This window comes from Agaricus bisporus, assembly GCF_000300575.1.
Source record: "Agaricus bisporus var. bisporus H97 unplaced genomic scaffold AGABI2scaffold_3, whole genome shotgun sequence".
In the NCBI taxonomy this organism is placed as follows: domain Eukaryota; kingdom Fungi; phylum Basidiomycota; class Agaricomycetes; order Agaricales; family Agaricaceae; genus Agaricus; species Agaricus bisporus.
Genome location: NW_006267366.1, coordinates 1,898,472 through 1,923,304, shown reverse-complemented (window position 1 = coordinate 1,923,304; position 24,833 = coordinate 1,898,472). Strand labels below are relative to the sequence as shown.

Here is a 24,833-nt window from a genome sequence, read left to right as displayed (position 1 = left end):
AACTCCTTCCAACCCGACATCATTAAATCCGCGATCATGACAAAAAGAACAGACAAGAACAGAATGGAGCCAACAATGTGAATGTTTATTTTCGCATGTGTCTTTTCTAAACGTTAGAGTCAACTGAGCATCTTTGTTTCATAGTACATTATCTTGCCTTCTCAGCTGCATATGAATCAAAAGGCGTTCAATAAGTGCCATCGCCCTGCACAATGGCTTCACACCTAAGGTTTTCCAACGCCAGTGCTGTGGCTCCTTGCAGCTCTTTCTGAGGCGATGGATCCAAAGTATCTAATAGATCACCACGAGACGAAATCAATATCAGAAGGATAGTCTTCGAGAAATCAGAGGTTTCCTGTGACACGCCCTTGAAATAACTGGACGTATTATAAGAATGGATACTCATGAGGATGGCCAAATAGCCCTTCCTTGTTGCCATGCCTGTTCTCAGTCTCATCCTGGATGTTCTCTTTGTCTGCCTCTGCACCTCGATCTACCGCATCTTTCGCAACCGTCGCAAGAGCCTCCTTCCCTTGCCCCCTGGTCTTCCGAGATGGCCTATCCTGGGTAATGCCTTGTCGATGCCTCTTACCTATGCCCATGTCTACTACAAGCGCCTCGGGGATAAACTAGGTGAATTCATTAAATAACTCCATAATTGATTTCCTTATCTGTTCATCTCATAGGAACTAAATTCATTTATTTGGAGGCTGTGGGTCAACCGTTTCTGATTATCAATGACTTTCGTGTTGCGCAAGACCTTCTCGAGAAACGATCAGCTCTCTACTCAAGCCGGTGCGTGGGACTTGTACACGAACTGCGCATAGCTGACATCTCCTGGGTGACCAGGCCACAATTTCAGATGACAACAGAGGTGTACGAGCGTTGTTAAAGTTAAGTGAAAGATTCCTATGCTGAACCATTGTTTCAGCATTGGCGTAAAGCGGTTTTTTATTCTCATGCCCTACGGTGATGGTTGGAGGAACCACCGCCGTGTGTTCCGGCAGTATTTTGACTCAAAATACTTGCCTCGTGATCAAGAAAAGCAATTAGACTTCATTCGGAAATCCCTTTTACCAAACCTTTTCATAGCTCCAGAAGAGGCTCGTGAGCACGTAACCAAGTACTTTTCCCCTTCCTCTTTCTGAATCAGCAAAAGAAACTAATCCTAAATCTTTAAGTTATGTCGGCAGTCTAATACTGTCTATGACGTATGGCCTCCCTGCGAAAACTCGACGTGATCGGTTAGTCGGGTTTGCAGAACAGACATTCAACGGCTTGGCTGCTGTGACGGCACCCGGAAAATATCTTGTTAATATCATCCCGCAACTAAAATATCTCCCCGACTGGTTTCCTGGCACTGGATTCAAAAGGGAGGCTCGTAAAATAGTACGGGAAGTAGACAAAATGAGAGAAGAACCCTATCAAGCAACTGTCGGCGCTATGGTAGGTCGTATAGATGGACATGTTGGGCTATTTGCTCATAGTCGTTTAGGATGAGGGAGTGTATCAAGAATGTTTCATATCTGCGAACGTGGAGAGATTGCGTAGCGCTCCCGATTTCGAAGACCGAATTGCCGATGTCAAAGAAGTGGGAATGGTAATCTTTGCAGGTAATTCAGCACATTGTCGATGGTGCTTCCTGAACCTGAAGCCATCATTAGCTGGATTTGAGACAACTAATGGTGTTATAATGACATTCATACTTGCAATGTTGTTGAACCCCGACGTCCAACGCCAGGCTCAATCCGAAATTGATTCCGTCCTGGGGCCTGAGAGGCTCCCAACATTTTCTGATATAAATGACCTCCCCTACTTTTCTGCTGTCATCAAAGAAGTCCTCCGGTGCGTTTTTCTTTCAGTCTATCACGAATTCTAACGACTTGAATTTTGTTAGATGGAATCCAGCGGTGCCTTCAGGAGTTCCTCATCTGATCACTGATGAGGACGTGTATGACGGATACTATATTCCGAAGAATTGCATAGTAATATCTAACATATAGTAAGTCTTTGCTCGTCATGTTTCTAGCAACGGGGGTCTGACCGGTTGTCTCTTTCAGCGCCATGCTCCATGATGAGAACATCTTCCCGAACCCAGAGAAATTCGACCCAGGACGGTTCATCAAGAATGGAGATATGGCTAATGACGATATACTCAATCCCATTGATGTTGTATTCGGTTTCGGTAGAAGGTATGCTATAGCCTGTCCTTACAAAGATGGACATATTCTCATCGAGGTCATGTAGAGTATGTCCAGGTAGCCTTCAAGCAATGTCAATGCTAGAGATTACGGCTGCTTCCATTCTGTGTCTTTTTGACATAGTACCGGCTCTGGATGCTCAAGGCAAACCTATTGACGTAGTCCCGGAGTTTACACCTGCATCTATCACTTCGTGAGTTCAGAATTCTCTTGAGTTATGACACGGCTGATTGGCCATGTTTCTAATGCTTCAGACATCCCTTGCCCTTCAAATTTACGCTCAGCCCTCGCAAGGGGAAGGACGTAGAGGGCTTACTAAATGAGTACATGAACGTGGAATATGTTTAAGCAGTTTGACTGTGGTAGTTTTGGCCGCCTGAACGGAACGATGACTTGTTGACATGTGATCGAGGAGGATATTGAATTTGGATTTTATTTGTACTTTGACCGTCATGGCTTCCGTCGCCAAACAAGTCAAGGTTATCAAAGGTGCAGACGCGACAGCCACGTCGTTGAACATCTTCTCTGCAAATCGGACCAATTGACCATGGTGGGTCTTCACAGGAAGGCCGTACGTACGTCATAGACAGTATTAAACCGCCGATACAACTTTAGAATAACGATAAGCTTCCATTGTTGTAAGCCTAGCGAGTGATACCTTATTTTGCCACATGCTCACTAGACTACTCCGGGACCGCGAATTTGTTTTGGTAAAAGGGATTTTTGAACGAAATCTAATCGCTTCTCTTGATCACGAGGTAAGTATTTCGCGTCAAAGTACTGTTGGAATAAACGGCGATGATCTCTCCGACCGTTGTCGTAGGGCATGGTGATAAAAAAACTTCTTCAGACCCATATTGAAGTAATAGCTATTTGTGAGGATTCCGTCACTTTTGTTCAATAATGATATCAAATACACAAGTTCGGTCATTGGAGCCTGCGGCCTAGTCACCTCGGAGGGACGTCAGCTGTTTCGGGCAATTCGTACATAAGTTTCGCGCACCGGCTTGAATAAAAGGCTGATCGTTTCTCGAGAGGGTCTTGCGCAACACAATAGTCATTGAGAATCAGAAATGGTTGGCTCACAGCCTCCCAAACAAATAAACTTGGTTCCTGTGAGATGAACATATAAGCCAATTATTTATGGAGGTATTCTAGGAAGCACTCTCCTAGTTTGTTCCCAAGTCGCTTGTAGTAGATATGGGCATAGGTAAGAGGCATTGACGCGTTGCCCAGGATAGGCCATCTCGGAAGACCAGGGGGTAAAGGAAGGAGCCTCCGGCGACGATCACGAAAAATGCGGAGATGAAGCCGCAGAGGGAGACAAAGAGAACATCCTGGACGAGATCGACGAGGAGCATGACAACGAAGCAAGGACGTCTTCCCAGCCCCACGAGTATTCGTTCTTGCGGTATATCATTCCTGTCACTCCAAGGACAAGTCACGCTGGATCTCTCACTTCTCGACCTTCTGAAATCTGAATCCGCATCAAAATAGAACAATGCATATGGCGATACATTAGATACCTTGGGGAGTCCATCAAAGTGGCCGCACATTGCTAATAAGGTGTGAAGTTATTTTGCGGAGAAAAAGTATTTTCTTATCATGAAAGGCTATGATTAATGCGCAGCTGCGAAAGCAAGCTAAGATAACTCGTAGGAAGCAATCATTTTCGGCTGGCTGCGCAAACAGCGCATACATATACAACAGTAAATATTCTCACTCCTATGTTCTCTCCCACCTTGTTCTCTGCACCATCATAATTCTGACCGCAAGTTAGTGATAAATTTGGAAGGAATGATCGGCATAGCAGGGCCCCAACCCGGAGTGTTATGAAAGAGATTCTTCAAAGGTTCTTGGGAGCTACCGCGGGGAAATTCTTTTCTTTTTCATTTGTGAATGATATAAATTTGGGAGTTGTTGTGTCCTGGTACAACCCTTCACTTCTCATTCCTTCCAGCCCGACATAAAGCAGAGAAGAATGCGAAGGAAACAACAATGTGATTATTTATTTTTATATGTGTCTTCTCTGTTTGAGCCAACTGAACATTTTATTCCATAGTACGTTCGTCATCTTGCTTTCTCAGCTGCATATGACTCAAAAGGCCTTTAATGGGTGTCATCGCCCCGCATGATGGCTTCACATCTGAGCTTTTCCGACACCAGTGCTGTAGCATTTTGCAGCTCTTTCGATGGATTCAAGGTACCTGTACCTAATATACCGCCATGAGGCGAAATCAAACACCAGAAGGCCCATAGTCTTCGAGAAGTCAGAGGCTCCATGATCCGGACACATTCTTGACATATTATAAGAACGAATACTCACGGGCTTGTTAGACTTCGTCCCTTCCTTGTTGCCATGCCTGTTCTCAGTCTCATCCTGGACGTTTTCTTTGTCTGTCTCTGCGGCTTGTTCTACCGCATCTTTCGTAATCGTCGTAAGAGGCTCCTTCCTTTACCCCCTGGTCTTGTAAGATGGCCTATCCTTGGTAATGCCTTGTCGATGCCTCTTACCTATGCCCATGTCTACTACAAGCGACTTGGTAACAAACTAGGTGAGCTCATTAAATAACTTCGTAATTGATTTCCTTATCTGTTCATCTCATAGGAACCAAATTCATCTATTTGGAGGCTATGGGCCAACCATTTCTGATTATCAATGACTATCGTGTTGCGCAAGACCTTCTCGAGAAACGATCAGCCCTCTACTCAAGCCGGTGCGTGGGCTTGTACACGAACTGCGCACAGCTGACATCTCCGGGGTGACCAGGCCACAATTTCAGATGACCACAGAGGTGTACGATCGTTGTTAAAGTTCGAGTGAAAGATTCCTATCTGAACCATCGTTTCAGCATTGGCTTAAAGCGGTTTTTTATACTCATGCCTTACGGTGACGGTTGGAGGAACCACCGCCGTGTGTTCCGACGATACTTCGACCCAAAATACTTGCCCCGTGATCAAGAAAAGCAATTAGACTTCGTTCGAAAATCCCTCTTACCAAACCTTTTCACTGCTCCAGACGAGGCTCGTGAGCATGTAGCCAAGTACTTTTCCACTTGCTCTTTATAATCAGCAAAAGAAGCTAACCCTTTGTTTTCAAGTTGTGTCGGCAGTTTAATATTGTCTATGACGTATGGCCTCCCTGCGAAAACTCAACGTGATCCGTTAGTCGAGTTTGCAGAAAAGACATTCAATGACGTGGCTGTCGCGTCTGCACCTGGCAAATATCTTGTGAACATCATCCCGCAGCTAAAATATCTGCCCGACTGGTTTCCTGGCACTGGATTCAAAAGGGAGGCTCGTGACATAATACGGGAAGTAGAGACAATGAGAGAAGAACCCTATCAAGCAACTCTCGACGCTATGGTAGGTCATATAGATGGACATGCTGGGCTTCTGCCTCATAATGTTTAGGATGAGGGAGTGTATCAAGAATGTTTCATTTCTGCGAACGTGGAGAAATTGCGTAGCGCTCCGGATTTCGAAGACCGAATTGCCGATGTCAAAGAAGTTGGAATGGTAATCTTTACAGGTAATTAATATTTCAGCACATTGTCGTTTGTCCTACCTGAGCCTCAAACCATTATTAGCTGGATTTGAGACAACTACTGGTGCTATAATGACATTCATTCTTGCTATGTTGTTGAACCACGACGTTCAACGCCAGGCTCAATCCGAAATTGATGCAGTCCTGGGGCCCGAGAGGCTCCCAACATTTTCCGATCTAAGTGACCTCCCATACTTTTCTGCTGTCATCAAAGAGGTCCTACGGTGCGTTTATCTCTCGTTTTATCACGAATTCTAACGGCTAGGAATTTGTTAGATGGAATCCAGTGGTGCCTTCAGGAGTCCCTCATCTGACCACTGATGAGGACGTGTACGATGGATACTATATTCCGAAGAATTGCATAGTAATGTCTAACATATAGTAAGTCTTTTCTCGTCATGTTTCTAGCAACGAGGGTCTGACCGGTTGTCTCTGTCAGCGCTATGCTCCATGATGAGAAAATCTTCCCGGACCCAGAGAAATTCGACCCAGGACGGTTCATCAAGAATGGAGATATGGCTAATGACGATCTACTCAATCCAATTGATGTTATATTCGGTTTCGGTAGAAGGTATGCTATAGCCTGTCCTTACAAAGACGGACATATTCTCATCGGGGTCATGTAGGGTATGTCCAGGTAGCCTTCAAGCGATGTCAATGCTAGAGATCACAGCTGTTTCCATTCTGTGTATTTTTGACATAGTACCGGCTCTGGATGCTCAAGGCAAACCTATTGACGTAGTCCCGGAGTTTACACCTGCATCCATCACATCGTGAGTTCAGAATCTCTTGAGTTATGCCGCGGCTGATTGGCCATGTTTCTAATACTTCAGACATCCCTTGCCCTTCAAATTTACGCTCAGCCCCCGCAAGGGGAAGGACGCAGAGGGCTTACTAAATGAGTACATGAACGTGGAATATGTTTAAGTAGTTTGACTGTGATAGTTTTGGCTGCCTGAACGGAACAATAACTTGTTGACAAATGATCGAGGGAGGATATTGAATTTGGATTTTATTTGTACTTTGACCGTCATGGCTCCCGTCACCAAACCAGTCAAGGTTTTCAAAATTAACGTACCATCCATCCTAAATCTATCAGCAATCCAGCAATCCAGTTGGTATTTGTATGCGCAATGACGTTCTCCGTCGTACACCGATATAGGTGTTGTGCGAAGCTTAAGAAGATGAATCACGATGAATACCTTGGGTCGAGAACTCGAAAGTGTTGAACCGTCCATTTTCCGATGCATTATGAATCGTAGTCTATCACAATAGCGAAATAAAAAGAAAAAAAGAACGAGGAAGACTGGCACGCCTTCGCACAGAGAAGGGGAAGGGAAGAGGATTGACAGTTAAAAGTAGGGGTCCTATATGTAAGGAAGGCAGAAAAACACAAAACAGAGAGGGCGAGGAGACGGAGAGATGAAAATCCGGAGGGAAAAAAAAAAAGTTGAGTTTATGTATATACTACAAAAAGAGCCACCGTGGAGGGAGCGTATTTATGAACATGACATGACATCATTGCAGGCCACGAGAAGGAAAGTAAGGGTCGGGGTTTTGAATTGAACTACGGGCTTGTTTCGTCTCGTCTCGTTTCTTTGTTTATGGTGATGTCCTTGTACACAGTAGTTAATATGTACGTTAATTTGATTCGTTTGATATTGATCACTAATTATGAATACAGTCAGCCGACTCATTGTAGGAAACAGTAATGTAACGGGGAAACGTCTACGCCATGACGACTGCGGATGGAACTCGAAACTCACGAGGAAATAATCAGGAACTCTCCGTGACACCAATGGTTCACCCGCCCGCGGGGCTGGATCAAATTGTAGGCTACAGTACAAGGTCAACTCGGGAAATGATCGGTGGCTGCAAATGACGCTTACAAGCTGTAAGATAATTTTTCGTCTATTTCCATGATTGCGGCTTGATTTCCACAGCGATAACAGTAATTAGGGGCACTGAAGATTGTCACCACGTTTCTATCTTGACCCCAACTATAACCTGCAGTGTACGATATCGATGTCAAATTCAAAGGAGTTAGATCAAGCGAGATGTGAATTAGTACCTTCCATCACCAATTGATGGGCTCGTGCGACCAATGTAAGTCCATTGTTATGATTGAATGCCTCCGAAATGTCTTGTCCAAAGGTATAACCAGCACCACGGGGTGAAATACCCCAACCACAACGATCATCGGGATCTGACCACAGGAGGTCGCACATCGGTCCCTCGTGCGGCACTTCCTGCACCCGGTCAATAGACCTCACGTGGTCAAGCGTGTCGATGGATGGTGATAGGCCGCCATGTAGGCAAAAGATCTGGAGAGACGTCATCACGTTAGTAATAGTGGATGGGAAACTAATGCGGTACACCACGACCACAGCCACTTTCGTGTCATAGAGAAAGCATCTAGGAGGGCTTGACCCGCTCCGTCATGACGGATATGCCGGCTTATAAAATAGAGTCAAGTGAATGCAACGTACTTGGTTATCAATGAGGGCGGTGAGAGGGAGAAAATCAAAGAGGTCTGTAAAGAATCGCCACACATTGGCGTTTCCGTATTTTCGAAGGCACTCGTCGTAAAAGCCGTACACTTGTGTAATCTGCCTGGATTCGTGATTCCCGCGCAGAATGGTGACGCGGTCTCTGTAGCGAAGCTTGAGAGCGACGAGCAATGTCACCGTTTCGACAGAATAGTAGCCACGATCGACGTAGTCGCCCATGAAGAGGTAGTTGGTATCCGGAGAGTTGCCCCCGATGCGAAAGAGTTCGGAGAGATCGTGCTAGGGCGGTATGCAAGGGGGATAAGCGCTCTATGAGGGAGCAGTGCGAATTGTTGTTGACTCACGAATTGGCCATGGATATCACCACACACGGTCACTGGACACCGCACGGGCTGTACGTTGGACTCGTCCATCAAGATCTCGCGTGTCTACAACGTGCGGTGTAAGCGATGTAGCGAAAGGAATAATGGGTAGAGGTGGGCTTATCCAACCAACCTTGTCGCAGAGCTTCTTGACGTCGCCCTCTGGAAGCTGTTTGCACTGGCTGAGCTGCTCGATCCAGCCGTCGATCTCGTGCTCCATGTGTTTTTTTTTTCGAAATAGTGAAAAGCAGGCAGGGATGGGTTGTGGGATGGGACGAAGATGAGAACGAGCAAGGCTGATTCGCCATCGTCACACCCAGTCACGCGTCACCACCCTTCTCCCAGTTTCGCGACCATGGACCCCAATTCTGCAGTCTACGCCACAGACGAGGTGCGTCCTACCCAGCGCAGAAAGACCCAGCTCACCGTCTTCTAGTATGGCCGCCCCTTTATCATCGTCCGCGAGCAGTCCAGGAAGACGCGCGTGCACGGCACAGAGGCGATCAAGGTCGGTCTTCACCTCTTTATCTTGCCTATCGCTTAGCCCCCTGCTAGTCGCACATCCTTGCCGCGCGCACAGTCGCAAACATCATCCGCACCTCCCTCGGCCCACGAGGTTTGTCTCTTGTCTGCGAGCAGATCATGTTGTTTATCAGTTTTTGCAGGCCTTGATAAAATTCTGATCTCACCGGATGGTGAAATCTCCGTCACCAACGATGGCGCCACCATCCTCAGCCAGATGGAAGTAGAACACCAGATCGCAAAACTCCTCGTCCAGCTATCAAAAAGTCAAGATGACGAAATCGGCGACGGAACTACCGGTGTAGTCGGTACATGTCTCGAGTCGAAATTTTGACCCGTACCCCAAACTCACGTCAGACGGATAGTGCTTGCCGGGGCACTGCTAGAAAAAAGTGAAGAGCTCCTCGACCGTGGAATTCATCCTATCCGGATTGCAGACGGTTTCGATCGCGCTTGTGCAGTCGCCGTCGAAGAGCTCGATCGTATAAGCGAAAATGTCGAGTTCTCGCTCGACAATACTGAAAATTTGCTCAAGACCGCTATGACCAGTATAGGCAGTAAAATGTATCTCTCAGTCCTCTTTCTTCTTTTTTTGTCGATCTGACTGCCACCATCTAGTGTGTCAAAAGAGCACCGACAGTTTGCTCAGATCGCTGTGGATGCCGTCCTCACAGTGGCCGATCTACAGCGTAAAGATGTCTCATTCGACCTCATCAAAGTCGAAGGCAAAGTCGGCGGATCCCTTGCTGACACCCAACTCATCAGAGGTGTTCTCATCGACAAAGACTTCTCGCACTCACAGATGCCCTCCGTCGTAAAAGATGCCAAACTCGCTATCCTCACATGCCCCTTTGAGCCCCCTCGTCCCAAAACTAAACACAAGCTTGACATCTCAAGTGTAGACGAATTCAAGAAGCTAAGGGAATACGAGAAGGAAAAGTTCAACGACATGATCAAAATGGTAAAGGATACAGGTGCTAATCTGGTTATCTGTCAATGGGGTTTTGATGACGAAGCAAATCATCTCTTACTTCAAAATGAGCTTCCTGCCGTACGTTGGGTCGGCGGCCCCGAAATCGAGGTATTTGCTTGATATCGCTCACAAGTCTCACCGCTCATTCGGATTTAGTTGATTGCGATTGCCACGCAAGGTCGCATCGTCCCTCGTTTCGAAGATCTCACAGCGGCAAAGCTTGGGACTGCCGGTGTGGTGCGCGAGCTCACCTTTGGTACCACAAGAGACAAGATGCTCGTCATCGAAGATTGTGCCAACAGCAGAGCGGTAACCGTTTTCGTCAGGGGAAGCAATAAGATGGTCAGCCAACTATCCACTATCATTTCAAACACCTCTTCTGACTATCATTTGACAGATCGTCGAAGAGGCTAAACGTGCACTACATGATGCCATCTGTGCCGTACGAAATTTAGTTGTAGACAATCGCGTTGTATATGGTGGTGGCGCAGCGGAAATTAGCTCTGCGATCGCCGTCGCGAAAGCTGCTGATGAAGTAAGATTCTACGCTATAGCATATACTAAGATCCGTGATTCATTTTTTTACTTTGTAGATCCCATCAATCGAACAATACGCTATGCGAGCCTTCGCTTCGGCGCTGGAAGCTATTCCTTTAGCACTCGCCGAAAACAGTGGTTTGTCTCCCATAGAAACACTTGCGGAAATCCGCAGTAGACAAACCACCGAGAAGAATTCACGGTTAGGAATCGATTGCCTAGATAAGGGTGACAACGGTAAATATATTTTTGCGTTTGATGCAACTTTTGTTTCTGTGACTAATAAGGGAATTCGTTTTAGATATGAAGAGGCAGTTCGTGTATGATCCTCTTATTTCAAAACGGCAGCAGTATCTATTGGCCACCCAAGTATGTTTGTCCCAAAATAAGGGTATACCCGGTCTGACGTTGTCTTCTTTCTAGCTTGTTCGTGCTGTTCTCAAGATTGGTAAACGATTTTCTCATACCAATACAAAGTCTATACTGATTACTTTTGATAGATGACGTGATCGTCGCTGGAGAGGCGGAAGAGTAGAAACAAAACGGCATAGAATATGATGCGATAATACAAGTCAACTATATTTCAAAAGTTCACTAATGCAGTCATTGAAATCCAATCAAGAGTAAAAATGCACAATCAATTATACATATGAGCTCGACATCTTGCAAGATATACGAGCATTTATACAGTCCGTTCTGCCTTATATTTCGCCTCGATCAGCTTTTACCTGCAATCAAGTCAATATATACGTGATAGAACAAGTGAAGGCCGGAATCTCACATCCTCTTCACTTTCAGTGGGTTGTACTTTTTTTGCCAGCTGTGCTTCTACTGAACGTGAGTTTCTCCCAATGGCCATGATAATATCCCTACCTTCGTGAACATGGACCTCTTCCTTTCCCTCAGCACCTGAGAGAGGCCCAGAGACGACATCATGAGTGTAATAGGCGGTGGTGTTGCTTTCGCTAGCCTCAGTGTCAAAATGCCGAGCCTTTACGTACTTGACCGTCTCGGCTTGGAGGTCCTTAAGAGGGGCTGATGACCTGTCAGCCTGACAACATGTCAACAAAGCCTTATCAAGGGAACGATAACACAGCTGCTCACCTTTACGTTTGCTTCTGATTGACTCGCAAGGTATTCGTTCCAACCCGGTGCCTCCTTCTGATGTGGTGTGGAAGTTTTGTGCTGCGAATTGGTGAGATTGCGATGTTTCTCGAGGTCAAGAAGCTAGTGTGCACAGATGGGTCAGTCGAGTCTAGATGATCTGTGCGTTAAGCTTCCCACCTCGGGGTTGTTATCATGCATCGTGCTGAATGCGAGTGGTTGTTAGCATCGACTCTCGTGTCTGGGAAGTCAACAAGGGACCACCTGCTAGCGCCCCTGCGAATTTGTGGAAACAAGAGGAACATAACTATTGAGACCAACCTCCTAGATGGATAGAAAGGGGCTAATTACCTGCCGGAGTTGTGTCGCAAGAAGCGGGAGGAAGCCATGGCAGCTGCCCGCGAAGTTGTCCTCAGAGCTGTTCGTGCGTGGAGAGCGATGGACATTGTGATGGTGAAGGTGGAGGAGCAGAATGTGAGACGTTCTGTTTATATTCCCAGCCTGTCTCCACTGTTTCTTTCCGCGAATTGCAGCCCTAATACGGAGGCGTCACCAGATATGCGCACATGACGTCACTGTCACGATCGGTCGATCAATGTATACTGTCACGTGATTGGCCGGAGGAAAGCGACACTGCACGGACAGCCTCACCTGCTCGCATCTTCAACGAGCGGAATCTATCAGATGATGACCATCGACATCAGCTTCTATCAGTGTCCGCTTCTTCTGTTTCAAATGCTTCCATATAACTGGTCAACAGTGGGAATGCTTCTTGTTCTCGGTCCCCTTGTACTCTAAGCATAACATGGATGTTATTGCTAGTCCCACTCCCATCGCCCTCTTTGATGCCATTACTGTCCTGTCTCTTGTTCTTCTTTTAGCTATCGTCGCAACCGCATACTTCTCGCCATACGTCCAAAGGAGGAAAGTCTGGTACGGTCAGAAGGTCCAATGGATAACATACTGCGTCTCGTATATGCTTCTGTTCGGATTTCAGTACAGAGAACCTCCTCGTGCATTGTGCCTCTTACAATCCAATCTCATATATGCTTGCCCACCCGCGTATGTTGTCCCCGGCACCGTTCAGGTCCCATACTGACAGGATATATAGCTGTGCTGTCGCATCTGCCTGTTTTATGATTGATGTAGGGTTTAAAATTGGACTCATCATATTATTGATCCTCACCACTGGCTCATAAGTTTTATGTGTCTCTCGGACCATTACATCAAATGCACATTAGGAATCCACGTAGATTAGAGTTACTGGTGAGCTTCAATTTTCTCAACCATTATGCACCTGTTGTTGATTTATATTCCTGCAGCTCATCATACTCCCTTGGTTAACTCTTGCCCTTAGTGCGCTCCACGTTGCATTGGTAATTCCGTTACATGTGGCGCCTAATTGCGTGCTTATCGAGTTATAACCTCAGTTCGTGGTTTTCAGCAGCGAGGAAATCCGTTCCACGCAATGGTCACCAGGTAACCCATTCTGTCACATACCTCATATGGAACCGTAAGTCAATAGCCTATAAATCACTGATTTCGTGCCTTGACCACTTCTTTTCGTTCAGGACAATCGTGAGTGCGACATTGGTCATATTGGCCGCCTTCATTGCGCTCTATTTCGAAGGTTCGTACATCCAGCTAGAGAAGACCGATCTTCCTGAAATCCACCTCTTTCTATAGTCCAGTCTGGAATGATCCTGTACTCAAATCGGTTGGAATTCCGACATTTGAAATATAAGGCAATCCAGGGATATCTTTCCCTATACATTCGTTCCGCAATTCTGACAATCGGAATGATAATTGCTATCGCGTGAGTGTTATAAAGTTCCAGTTTTTTCCGCATATCTTAAGAGAAACATTAGTATCAGTGTTTATTCTGTATCCTGTAACAAAAGTAGTCTCGGGAGCTGGTCTTTGGCTTTACCTTTCAGTATGTCTTTTTTTTTTGCTTTCTTTTGTGGGTTAAATTGATGCGATTACTAAACGATTTTCACTTAGTGCCAATGTTCGTCGCTGTTGTCTTTGGAAGCCAAACGGTCAGTACCCTGTGATAACTCGGAAGAGAATAGGAATATCTCATTTTCTTTTTGCGTCGTTAGGACATAATTCGGGCATGGCTTTTCTGGCACAAGAGAGTTCCGGAAGACGAGGACTTGACGCTGATGTCTCAAATTTCTATAACGCTCGAAGCAGTATCTGTGAGGAACTCAGCTCATTTTGTGACGTGAATTGAGTATGGTAAGTGGGTTTTCATACATTTGAAGATGGTCGTTGTATCTGATGATCTTTTAGGTTTGATTGATTCTTGATTAATCCAATGATCAAGTTGAACTCGGGGAATTGCTTGATGACTTTTTTTGTCTATCTTCTAAACCCCTGGCAAAACCATACTCCTAGTCTTAGGTGTGCGGGTCCAGGTGTGCGACACCTAGACACGGGGGTATCCGTCCCAAATGGCCCGGCCGCTCCCGGCAATAGGGTTCCATGTGTGTATATCATGGACGAAGTGCTAATCAAAACATGACTGTAGTGCGATATATCACTCAGGCGCTCATAAGGTCGTCAGATCCAAACGCCTCTGAAACACACTATAAAAGATTGTAACAATGTAACACTTATATCTTGACTACAATAAATACGTATAATGCATGTGTATAACCCGTACTCCCTCAAGCATTGGATACCTTTGCTGATCGAGATCCTCCGCATGTCCAACATCGCAAAACATCCTATATCAAAACAAAATTTCAATCAGATTAACGATCGGTTGCTGTCCTGCAGTCACCGTACCGTCTGAGTCCCAAATAACAAAAACACAGCCAGTGGAACTTTTAAAAAATGTTTTGTCAGGAATCATTCATCCGAGTAGTAGGAATTGTTGGATATGACTTACGTGCCAGATATTGGAAGGCACTAGCAGGCTGCTCAATTTCAACAGGAACGACAATTGCAAATATACACACACTGTAGGTGATAGATGGACATTTAGGAGTTCACGAGTTGCAGAGTAATAGAACTCACATGATACCGATGCATACCGCAACAGTCATCAAAGTAATACGGATAGCACTATGAATTAACAGCTTTCGTCGCCAAGCCTCACACGTCGCCAGAGCAGGCCAGTGTGTTTTAAGAAGCATCATTAACGTGCCTAGGTATCAAGTTAGTCCAAGGTTCGGCGGGCAGGCTATGTGTTTCGAGATAATACCGTAGATGTAAAACCATGCGCAGAATAGAGAAAGGCATGTAGCTCCCATAAATAACATCCTTGTTTTATTTCCTGTGTTATCGTATGGATGGCTTCTTGGAGTAATGAGATTGACTTACAAAACACGGTGTGATGCATTACAATAGATTCTGCCAACATTGAAACCAATAGTCTCTCGGATTTCGTGGTGGAGAAGAACTAACTGTGGTTTAATTCGCCTTCAGAATTTGTGATCGAGAACTATAGGAATAAATTACCATAATCTCAGCGATGAGAACCACGAAAAAGGTAAATGGTGGGATAAGTAGAGTCTGGTATGTCTTTCAGCAATGAATTTTTGACAGAAAAGAGTCGCCCACAATTTTGGATGCTTTTGTCGTAGTGGGATTCGACCCTTTATTCAGGATGGTCGAGCTGAGGAGATAATATGACTTATGGAGATACATCAGCCAGGCTAAGGGGGAGATTTAAAGAAAAATGAAATCATACTGACTTCCCACATAAAGCACGTAAAACCGGTTATAGCACTAGAAACTCGTTTAAGTACTTGATTGATGAGCTGAGCAGACGCATACATACTATACCGGAAACGCGTAAATCAACAAGGCTTGCGAGATGCACAAGGAATTCGAAGGTGATTGCGTATATCCCTGTTTTCCGAGCTGGAGAAGGTACACAGCAGGATAGAGTGCTGTAGGGACTATGAAATTGAACCAACTACCCCTCCGCGTCACTTTTGTTGAGAATACTGCGGTGAAGATTAGCAGCAGCAGTAGAATGGAAACGAAAACCGCAGTGGTGTCGAAAGTGATGATAATTGAACGACTGGTAGAGTGGGAGGCCATATATACCAGTGACCCAAATGGCTTCACAAGTGAGGGGAAACTGACTCCCCACTCGTTCTTAAGTACGTTGGGTAAGAGCAGCTCTGATATACGTCGCTGATCACACTTGGATGAGATCAGCGGGGGTAATGGCGCCTTTGTCCAAGAACGAGAAGGAAACCGGGGAGAACGTGAACCTGATAAATTATCGATCGCGTTGATCGCGTTACCAGAGTGTAGTGAGCACCACATTTATGAAGTGGACACGGGATGATTGGAGGGGTCGCTAGGTATTGACCAAGTGATGCCGTCGACGCTCGTGGGGCATATCTGGTCAGACACTTTACGTCGAAACGTTAAAAGGCTTTCATGAAGGCCAAGAGCGTTTATTGACAATCACAAGATATCTGAAGGGCGACGGGAGATACGATGTTAAAAGAACTCTGCGGCCAAAAACTCCCGGCGTACCACATTCTAAAAATAGTGTCAAGACGAAATGTTGATACGAGAAGAGGCATCAACACCATGTTTCGTCCCGCATTACTCTGTATACTAGATATTTGATTATCTTGCTCAAGTCGCATTGACAAGTTAACTCCCATTGGAGGAACAGGTCAACACTTCGAATCAGAACGACCGTGTTGTGCTCCCGATCATTTCTATCCTCTTGCATTTTCCAATATTACTTCCGATCTCCTTCTGGTCATCAAACAGTGACTTCTTTCTAGTAGCCTGCCCACTTTCATTCGGGGAAGACGCAGATATCAGCGCGCTTCCTCAACTTCGCTGTTGGACCATAATCAAGAACGGAGAAACTATGACAAGGTCCCATTTACCGAGGCTTCCTAGAAGTCCAGGTTGGAGCGGCCAGGGCGTTTCTATGCCCCGAAATCTGAATCAAGACTTCATCCATATCAAGCATCCTGCGCCCAGATTTGTCCACTTCATATATTATCGTTCCAACTCTCGTCTAGCACATAGCAGGAGGTCCACAGCCGAGGCACTGTGTTTTCTCTGGACGGTAGCTTGTCAACAGTGAGGAACTCTAGGATACGAGTTTTGACAGGGACAAGACGATGCATCTTCTTCACATCGCTGGTCCCGGAATGAGTAGAAGAATTGGATGAATTGGTGACTGAGAGAAATCGGGAAGGTAAAAACACACTCGGGCATGTGAAGTCAGAGTAAATACTCCATTACTGCATCGAGCGAATGGAATGCCTTCAGAAGTTTTACGAGTAGGGGCGATCGTTGAGATAGAAATGATGTCGCTTTCTTGATTTGAGGTTGCTGAAAACCAAGCGTTTCGATACTTGAGCAATGACTTGCCAATGTTGAGGATGAATCGTTCCTGCACAGAGCAAACCCCTGACGGTTCGTCAGCACCTTGCCGTTACACAGAAATTTCAAGGCTGGACACACCTCCTTGATCGGCTTTTCTACTTTTATCCTGAGTGAGGCAGCCATTTTAACCTCAGGGGTATCAATATGCATGCTAGGGACGGTATCCTGCTTGCTTCCAGAGGGTCGAGTTCCTGCCTCTTTTCTTTGGGCAACCCTTTCCTAGCAGTTGCGGACCATTGTAGAGCAGCGAAAAGAATCTGCCGCATACATCCATTTGAAATCCTCAAAAGCTGATTTATGTTCGATTTTCAGTCTATTCAAGTAGTCTGTGGGACCAGCTGGTAAGATGCATTTGATTGTGTATCCGTTTTCGAATTAGGCTTTGAACATTGAAAGTTGTCACGAAGAAGACGGCCACGAACGCGATAAAGAGTATAGGTTGCACTCCAGTGTCATGCCTCCATGTTCGACAGTCGATAGCAGGGTCGATGAGGTGAAAGTTGAACTATCTCTCGTTCTGATGTGTTTTTGTCGGTATTCGCAAGAGTCACCACAAAACTGCATCCTTGCTCCTCGTAACGCGGCTTGTTGAGGCTTGAATAAGGCAGTTTACGTCGACAAATTACGTGAAATTCGCATCGTATAGACGATGGGATTTTCCCAACCCCCTCTGCCATCTGTAGGAGGCGATATTAGCTGCCTCTAAAAGTAAGATTATACTATACATACTTCGTGGAGTAGATACAGTGGACATTTTGATTGTGGAGAAAATAAAGGTTTTTCCCTCCCACTGTCAGATTTCATTGTACTCGAGTTTATTGCTTTTGAAGTATTCCTTGACGAATTCCCGGCATTTCCGGACTTGACGACGCCTCGTCGAGGTGGCATCAGGTGGCATACAGAATGTGCAGTGTGCACAGCCATTTCTGACGTAATCAATGATTCGAAATGCTCATGATCAGGAGTTGGCAGTAGTTCGCTCATCCTCCCACCCATGGCCAAAGATGACCGCTCTGACTCGGATTTTGTCTCCTTGGTCGCCAAGATAAACCAAGAGCTTGCAAATCATTATAACCTTGACGACAAAGTTATCGCCGAATTCCTCATTGATCTTCATGAAAGCACGGATGACTTGCCAGCTTTCAAGGAAGAGCTGCACAAACTGGAAGCTGGCTTCCCTGATTCCTTCGTCGAGAACCTGGACCGCCTTATCCATAGCATGCACCCAAAATATAAGGAAAGACGCCAACAATTTGAAGCGAATAACAAGGCCGAGAGTGACGAAGTAGAGTTGGAAGAGGCAGAATGAAGAAAACATTTGTTTCCTGGTCTTGAATTACAAAACCAAGATCCACCAGCAGCAATATTAGATGATTTCTTTTCGAGGGAGCTTGAGCATTTACTGAATGGAGTCAAGAGGCCAATAACGCTTCCGCATGCGTTGAGTAATACTTCTGTTTTGACCCACTGAATCTGGTTCAGTTAGACGTAGGATACTCAGGATAATGTGTCGCACGAAACGAAACGAAAGGCATACCTAGAACCAATCGAGATAGCCCCTTTAATTCAGCTTCACTTCTACTACTTTCTTTGACATTTATCAATTTGACTATCCACATCGCCCGTGAACTGCATAACGGTTCGTCGAACAACAAGTTATCTAGAGTTAATTCGCCGACGGCTGGGAAGTCGGGTAAAAACCTAACACAAATGAGATTGGCTTCCCCGGGCGCTTTCGCATACATATCAAGAGATGTAGATATAGGAAACATCATCTCGTGTTGATATACCACTCCAACTATCGGTACGGCATATATTCGGTCAAGATTTGAGACAATGATAATTTGAGGTGGCTGTCCAATCCAAAGACCTCCCTCCGCTACTTACAACACCGCTTCGAGCCTTGTGAGACAGATGTAAGGAAAGATGACTGGCGGTTGCATCTACATCTAACGCCCTCACGTTTTGCGACTCAGCCTTCAGGGGACAAAGCAAGCAAGAGCACAAAGCAAGTATATGGGATCAAAACGAAGGGATAAAGCAAAGTTGAGACTCCGATCAACTCAATCATTCTTGACTTATTTCAACATAGTATCATATCACCGAACAGTGATTCGAGACATCAATTCCCCTGCCAGGAGTTTCAGTTAGGCCTCACGGCGTCTCTTGCGTTTAAATCAACAGAATTCGCTGCCATAATAGCTATGTCAAATCTAGGGAGTTGATGCTGCAGAAGATGATTGCATCTTGTTTACGAACGACGCTCGGCTGGGCTGAACTTTCATTGGTGGTGTATGAGAGCTCTCAGCTCGCATTGAAGCCACGGATATGTTGGTTTCATCATTGGAGCAAGTTGCATTCGGGGTTCTTTGCTCCTTGGATGTAAGTTATCACTGTTTTTCTAGTCGTGACATTAATCGTTAGAATCAGGATTCATAAAGTTCATAAGACAGCTATTCTTAATTGTTGCAATCCATCATACTCCAAGGTAACACAGGTATGATACATTGTTGTGAACGTCCGCTGTGCTTTGACAAGCAGTTTGATGAAAGGACTGACATAAATCGTAGCGAAGCCGCGGATTGATGGCCACACGAATTTCATAGGATAAGATTATCTTCATGCTACGCACAGTACGCAAGTTTCGCCTATTATATGCCCGCGATTCTTCTAAATTACTACCAAGCGAAGTATCTCAGTTCCTTGTCCACTGAGATATTGAAATCTTACGCCTTAGATTCGTGAGTCATTGAAGAATTCGACAGCGAGGTGGAATTATCAGAATTTCGGGGTTCGTTTTGATCGTGGCAACACACTGATGGTGATTTCATTTCTTGGCCAAACCATATGAAAGGGCTTCCCCTCTGAGTCGGCTAATTGTGTTCGTTTCCAACTCTCCTTCTTTCTGACTTTCTTTGTTCTTTCTTGCTTCTTTTTCCTCTTCTTGACGAACCAGCTCTGGGAGTTGGGATGGTCTCTCCGAATGGTCAAGTTATTGCATGGGATGCTTTGATGTTCATTTCTATTGTTCTGCTGGTGATGACAATAGTTCCCCCTCTATTTTCTCCGTATGTCGTGCGGAGGAAGACATGGCATACATTAATGCTTTCCATGCTTGTTTTTGCGATTGGCGAGGTATTGTTAGTGGGTCAACAAACTACAGATCTTCTCAATCATGGGCTTTGCCTGGTACAAGTGGGTATAATCCAAGCGACGCCCCCTCTGTGAGTCTCTTTTGTGACGATAACTTCCACTAAGTGATGGAATCATCTAGCATCGGTACAGCGATGGCGGCCTACGTGATTGATGTATGATTTTTTGTCTGTCATTTCGGACACCTTTTTTGATTACATTAATCTTCTAGATATACGTTTCCATCCGACGCATGTTCATGTCGGATAATTGGGAAGACGGCCCAGAATCAAGAAATGAAATTATTGTTGGTGATCTATCCTCTCAAATCGCCCTTTACCTCCTGATGCTCTAGTAGCTATTCTTCATACCGTGGATAGTGCTTTTCTTGGTATTTTTTGAGACAGTTTTAGTGAGGGAATTATCTATATTCTGAATTTATGCTAAGTGTTTCGCAGGTAGTTGGTTTACCTGGAGACCAACTCACGCTCTCAACGCCGCATTATTACTGTCGCACCCTAAACCACACATCGTGCGTGCAGATTTCTGATTGTTCGACTGACTGACTGACTATTGGCTGGTAGCATTATGGTGAGTGTAGTATTAGTTGTTCTTACTGGCGTCATTGCCATCGGTGTCCAAGGTATACTTTCTTTCCTTCCAGACTTCGAGTTCATTTTTATCTTGACGTTTCATTAGCTGCCACTGCTTGGATGCTCTATAAGAATTGGCTCCGAGAGAAGAAATGGAGTATCACTTCTACAATGCGCAAGTATATTTATGCGTTTATCCGCACAATTACTTTCACGGTTATCGCCTTGATGGGTATGGGGTATGTGTTGACATCCTTATGGATCTCGCTGTGATTTCGTACTCACCCCTGCCCTTCCAGTCTTGGTGTGGCAATTATTTCTACGGCAGACACAGTCTTTACATATGTCATTTTATTACCTTTCGGTAAGTAATTCCTTGTCCGTTATGATGCAAAGGTTTAAAATGGATGTTTTCTTCAGTACCCCTCGGTGCCGTTGCCATCTTCGGAACGTACAAAGTAAGGTGTTTATCAGTGATTGAGAAAATTCGGAATGCTGATTTCTTGGACTTTACAGGACATCATGTCTTTCTACGTCTTTTGGAAATGACGTGTATCTTACTCCTCTACCTGAGTTCAGCTGGAAACTGTTCAGATCCGGTTTCGGTTTTTATTTGTTTTTGAAAGTTTTGTAGCATTTGATTTGGGACTCAGCAAAGCCTCCATTCGTGAAACCGATTTAGTATTTTTTCAAATAAAAGACTTTGTCGAATAAATTGTATATGATATGAAAGGGTCTCGATTGATGTGGATGACTCCGTGCTTTGATGCAGCAATGACTCTCACAACTGTCTCCTTGGTTTGGTCATCACCTGTCTGCCACTTACAGGTGAATCGCTGGCATTGTCACAACCCGACATTTAAGGACCCAACAGTGCGTCGTCTATTTATCAACCAACCCTTTCAACGAGCTCACACCTCAGATGCGAAGGCATGCTAGTGACACGTCGTAACGTCTTCCTACTGTCATTGTCGGTTCTTTTCCTTTATGTCTTCAAGCTACTTCCACTCGCAGAAGTGATTTCGGCTGGCCGAGTTTACCTCAACAATGAATTTGTTCGTGAGGCACTATTAGGTCATCGTATATGGTGGTCATCTTCCAGCGGAACCGAGGAATCAAGCGGAGCGAAGCAGTCGCTACATGAAGAGACGCGAACTAAGTTTACTCGTCATATCGTGGCCGTTGGAGATTTACATGGCGATTTGCCTAATGCCAGGCGCGTTCTCCAGTTTTCCGGAGTGACGGACGACAAGGGTGATTGGAGTGGAGATGTAGACTTTTTTGTGCAAACAGGGGATATCATTGATAGGTCTGGCTTCTCCTTGACTAGATGCCTTGTATTCAGCTACTAACTTGATTCTTTATAGAGGTGATGATACTATTAAACTGTTTGCTTGGATGGATCGATTGCGTGGGCAGGCGCTTGCAACTGGAGGAACCGTTTTAACCCACCTCGGTAACCATGAATGGATGAATGCTATTGGTGACTGGAGGTATGTGTTCTGAATTTTCATTTCTAGATATATGAGCTCTTATGATTGTCGTCGGCGAAAGATATGTGTATCCCACGGAACTCAAAACCTTTGGTTCCATTTCTGCTCGTCAAAAGGTGTTAAGCACGGGCATTATCGGTCGTTCATGGGCAAACAACTACACTACTGCCTCTCGCCTTCCTCTTCATCCTTCTCTCGGTCCTCCCAATACACCGTTCCCACCTACCAAACACTTGCATTACCAGAAGGAAGATGTTGATATGGGAGAACTGGACTTGTCGACGTATCACAGCGAGAGTGACCCTCTCTCGCATGCGGCACTTTCCTTTGTTCATGGTGGATTATCACCTACATATCCGGATTTAACGCCCTTCCCAACCCGAATTAATGAAATTGCTGAGAGATTTTTGCGCAAGCTACAAAATCGAGCACAACCGCCTCCACATCCACCATACCCTTACCCTGGTCTTCCTCAAAGTAATGCCCAAAAACTTATTAACGATACGCAAAATTTTGACTGACATAATCACAACAGGTACCACTGAAGATGAAGAACATATGTACGATGCGAATGGGCCTGTGTGGTATCGTGGTTGGGCACTTGACGATGAAGTGAAAGTATGTACGGACGTTGAGAAGGTTCTAGCCAAGACTGGGACCCGACGGATGATTATGGGTCATACGCCCGACTTTACCGTACGTCTGTCTACCTTTCTCTCCGGCCTCGAATTCCTGAAACTCACGAATATCAGAACATTGTTTCCAGATGTGATGGAAAAATTATCATTATTGACACTGGCATTTCGCATGCCTATGGTGGTGTACTTTCTGCACTGTCAATCCATTATACCCTCGCTCCTATAGGAGATCCCGCAGAGAGACGATGGCAGGAGACAGAAGTCATCAGCGCCTTGTACCCTGATCGGCGGGAAGTGCTGGCAACTGACGAGAGAGAAGTTATTGGAGACTTTAACACATAGATTATGTATGATACAGCGGCAACATAGCATTGTTTGTATTATTCTCATAAAAACATTATAGTTTGGATTTGAGATGCTTGATGTCCAATCTGCGCCACTGCATGCGAAAGTGAGATCTAAAAATGCTGATGAGGGCGTAGCATGGCTCACCCAAGGGACCCAATGAGGTAAATCATTTGATAGGACACCTGTATATTTGGGTGTTCGTTTTTCGAAGAAAGCCTTGACGCCTTCAGCGGCGTCTTTGCTACCAGCAGTGGCCTTGATTGCCTTAGAATCGAGAAGATGGTTTTCTTCAATACTATCCCCGGGGTGTTGTAAGAGACCCTTGGCAAAGGCAATTGAAACCTGAGATGTACTAGCAGCGAGTTCATCGGCAAGGGCTTTGGCAGCAGGATAGACAGCATCTCGTGTAGGGAGAATTTGATGGTAGAGATCGCGGATGTGAGGTGAATCCGGAGTCACGGTTTCTCCTGTGAGAATCAGAGAATTGGCTCGCGAATGCCCGAGGAGTCGAGGTAGAAGGTAGCTTGAGGTAGCTGAGTCGTACACAAAGGATGAGTCACACGGCTCGTGGCATGAGATAGAGCTTTACCTTCAGGAACGATACCGCGTCGTACGAAAGGGAAAGTGAGTTTAGCACCAGCCCAAATGAGACGGATGTCAAATGGGAGTTGGAAAGTCGTTAGTCCGGCGCCTGCCTGTCAACAAAAGAATCAGCAGCATTCCTACCCAGGTGAAATGAACGTACTGCGTGGCCATTCACTGCGGATATGGTGATTTTGCGACAGCGGTAGATAGCTATGGAGGCACGGCCGCCATCATCTCTATGGGCTGGAAGTAGGGTTGGTAAACTTGGCAAAATTCCTCGGTGATACTCTTACCTTGTGGGCCCTCTTTCTCGGCATCTGGCTTCCAGAGTACATCCCAACCACCAGAAATGTCGGCCTGTAAAGAGAGAAGTTAGCAAGCAGTATTGAGTGCAACATTGGCAAGAATTGTTACCCCAGAGCAGAATGCGGGTGCTGTTGGCTCCGCAGTGAGAATGGCGACCCGAATTTGGTCGTCCTGGTCGACGAGCCCAAAGACATGGATGAGCTCCTCGATGAGGTTACTGTTGATGGTATTCCGCCTGGTTGCCGTTAGGAGAAGTGCGGCGAGTGAAGGAGATGATTGTGCTTACCGTTTGGCACGGTTAATGCATATGGTGAGTACGGGGCCGTCGCGGTCGACAGAGATGTCCTTGTAGTGGTTGTAGTCCATGGTCCAGAAGAGGCCAGATAGTGCTGGCTCAGACGTTCTACCTGTGTTTACGTAACACTGCTAGACCTCAACGCCATCGCCATGCAGAGTTCTGTCCTGCGCTTGCTCTGAACCTCCATGTCCCAGCTGGACTCTCGTAGCGACAATTCCCCGCCAGAAAAACAGCCTGTGTATTGCCACAAAACCTGGGTTCGCCCAGGCTACCACCCCTCTTCGCCGCCAAAGAAACCTCGG

At 45.7% G+C, this 24,833-nt stretch overlaps 10 protein-coding genes across 10 annotated transcripts; 7 read left to right on the top strand and 3 right to left on the bottom strand.

The window, feature by feature from the left end:
• Positions 1 to 437: 437 nt before the first annotated feature.
• AGABI2DRAFT_116469 (cytochrome P450) lies at positions 438 to 2,549 on the top strand (the record flags this gene model as incomplete). Its single annotated transcript, XM_006459439.1, has 11 exons — positions 438 to 633; positions 687 to 795; positions 850 to 876; positions 932 to 1,107; positions 1,160 to 1,446; positions 1,496 to 1,613; positions 1,665 to 1,845; positions 1,898 to 2,002; positions 2,061 to 2,192; positions 2,248 to 2,394; positions 2,456 to 2,549. The coding sequence occupies 11 exons, from the start codon at positions 438 to 440 to the stop codon at positions 2,547 to 2,549; spliced, it is 1,572 nt and encodes a 523-aa protein (XP_006459502.1).
• A 2,007-nt stretch (positions 2,550 to 4,556) lies between these two features.
• On the top strand, positions 4,557 to 6,766 carry AGABI2DRAFT_201815 (cytochrome P450). The gene is made up of 11 exons (XM_006459438.1): positions 4,557 to 4,756; positions 4,810 to 4,918; positions 4,972 to 4,998; positions 5,054 to 5,245; positions 5,303 to 5,567; positions 5,616 to 5,733; positions 5,792 to 5,972; positions 6,025 to 6,129; positions 6,188 to 6,319; positions 6,375 to 6,521; positions 6,582 to 6,766. The coding sequence occupies exons 1-11, from the start codon at positions 4,561 to 4,563 to the stop codon at positions 6,673 to 6,675; spliced, it is 1,566 nt and encodes a 521-aa protein (XP_006459501.1). The 5' UTR covers positions 4,557 to 4,560; the 3' UTR covers positions 6,676 to 6,766.
• Positions 6,767 to 7,187: 421 nt separating this feature from the next.
• AGABI2DRAFT_191462 (serine/threonine specific protein phosphatase Sit4) lies at positions 7,188 to 8,887 on the bottom strand. The gene is made up of 7 exons (XM_006459437.1): positions 8,754 to 8,887; positions 8,603 to 8,686; positions 8,238 to 8,537; positions 7,820 to 8,072; positions 7,638 to 7,755; positions 7,515 to 7,584; positions 7,188 to 7,416 (listed from the first exon to the last, which is right to left on the bottom strand). The coding sequence occupies exons 1-7, from the start codon at positions 8,838 to 8,840 to the stop codon at positions 7,414 to 7,416; spliced, it is 915 nt and encodes a 304-aa protein (XP_006459500.1). The 5' UTR covers positions 8,841 to 8,887; the 3' UTR covers positions 7,188 to 7,413.
• A 63-nt stretch (positions 8,888 to 8,950) lies between these two features.
• On the top strand, positions 8,951 to 11,349 carry AGABI2DRAFT_191461 (hypothetical protein). Its single transcript, XM_006459436.1, has 12 exons — positions 8,951 to 9,011; positions 9,057 to 9,128; positions 9,176 to 9,236; positions 9,286 to 9,450; positions 9,508 to 9,706; positions 9,761 to 10,223; positions 10,272 to 10,457; positions 10,513 to 10,650; positions 10,709 to 10,889; positions 10,954 to 11,021; positions 11,076 to 11,100; positions 11,153 to 11,349. Exons 1-12 carry the CDS (start codon positions 8,976 to 8,978, stop codon positions 11,185 to 11,187), a joined length of 1,629 nt encoding a protein of 542 aa, XP_006459499.1. The 5' UTR covers positions 8,951 to 8,975; the 3' UTR covers positions 11,188 to 11,349.
• On the bottom strand, positions 11,257 to 12,276 carry ctg1. The gene is made up of 7 exons (XM_006458774.1): positions 12,108 to 12,276; positions 12,021 to 12,032; positions 11,937 to 11,961; positions 11,757 to 11,879; positions 11,526 to 11,703; positions 11,434 to 11,480; positions 11,257 to 11,380 (listed from the first exon to the last, which is right to left on the bottom strand). The coding sequence occupies exons 1-7, from the start codon at positions 12,200 to 12,202 to the stop codon at positions 11,354 to 11,356; spliced, it is 507 nt and encodes a 168-aa protein (XP_006458837.1). The 5' UTR covers positions 12,203 to 12,276; the 3' UTR covers positions 11,257 to 11,353.
• Positions 12,277 to 12,561: 285 nt separating this feature from the next.
• Positions 12,562 to 13,990, top strand: AGABI2DRAFT_116464 (hypothetical protein; the record flags this gene model as incomplete). The annotated part of the gene is made up of 10 exons (XM_006459435.1): positions 12,562 to 12,818; positions 12,868 to 12,901; positions 12,957 to 13,022; positions 13,079 to 13,132; positions 13,187 to 13,269; positions 13,328 to 13,386; positions 13,443 to 13,572; positions 13,625 to 13,692; positions 13,761 to 13,798; positions 13,862 to 13,990. 10 exons carry the CDS (start codon positions 12,562 to 12,564, stop codon positions 13,988 to 13,990), a joined length of 918 nt encoding a protein of 305 aa, XP_006459498.1.
• Positions 13,991 to 18,132: 4,142 nt separating this feature from the next.
• AGABI2DRAFT_177421 (hypothetical protein) lies at positions 18,133 to 18,447 on the top strand (the record flags this gene model as incomplete). The annotated part of the gene is made up of 1 exon (XM_006459434.1): positions 18,133 to 18,447. The coding sequence occupies one exon, from the start codon at positions 18,133 to 18,135 to the stop codon at positions 18,445 to 18,447; it is 315 nt and encodes a 104-aa protein (XP_006459497.1).
• A 1,681-nt stretch (positions 18,448 to 20,128) lies between these two features.
• On the top strand, positions 20,129 to 21,431 carry AGABI2DRAFT_191459 (hypothetical protein). The gene is made up of 10 exons (XM_006459433.1): positions 20,129 to 20,362; positions 20,413 to 20,446; positions 20,503 to 20,577; positions 20,629 to 20,682; positions 20,729 to 20,802; positions 20,855 to 20,913; positions 20,970 to 21,102; positions 21,163 to 21,227; positions 21,284 to 21,321; positions 21,380 to 21,431. Exons 1-10 carry the CDS (start codon positions 20,151 to 20,153, stop codon positions 21,410 to 21,412), a joined length of 777 nt encoding a protein of 258 aa, XP_006459496.1. The 5' UTR covers positions 20,129 to 20,150; the 3' UTR covers positions 21,413 to 21,431.
• Positions 21,432 to 21,669: 238 nt separating this feature from the next.
• On the top strand, positions 21,670 to 23,432 carry AGABI2DRAFT_184170 (hypothetical protein). Its single transcript, XM_006459432.1, has 6 exons — positions 21,670 to 21,736; positions 21,794 to 22,172; positions 22,231 to 22,356; positions 22,418 to 22,833; positions 22,892 to 23,052; positions 23,109 to 23,432. The coding sequence occupies exons 2-6, from the start codon at positions 21,796 to 21,798 to the stop codon at positions 23,334 to 23,336; spliced, it is 1,308 nt and encodes a 435-aa protein (XP_006459495.1). The 5' UTR covers positions 21,670 to 21,736; positions 21,794 to 21,795; the 3' UTR covers positions 23,337 to 23,432.
• On the bottom strand, positions 23,156 to 24,637 carry AGABI2DRAFT_184169 (hypothetical protein). The gene is made up of 7 exons (XM_006459431.1): positions 24,520 to 24,637; positions 24,342 to 24,468; positions 24,221 to 24,284; positions 24,088 to 24,170; positions 23,932 to 24,037; positions 23,487 to 23,875; positions 23,156 to 23,433 (listed from the first exon to the last, which is right to left on the bottom strand). Exons 1-7 carry the CDS (start codon positions 24,597 to 24,599, stop codon positions 23,392 to 23,394), a joined length of 891 nt encoding a protein of 296 aa, XP_006459494.1. The 5' UTR covers positions 24,600 to 24,637; the 3' UTR covers positions 23,156 to 23,391.
• Positions 24,638 to 24,833: the final 196 nt, after the last annotated feature.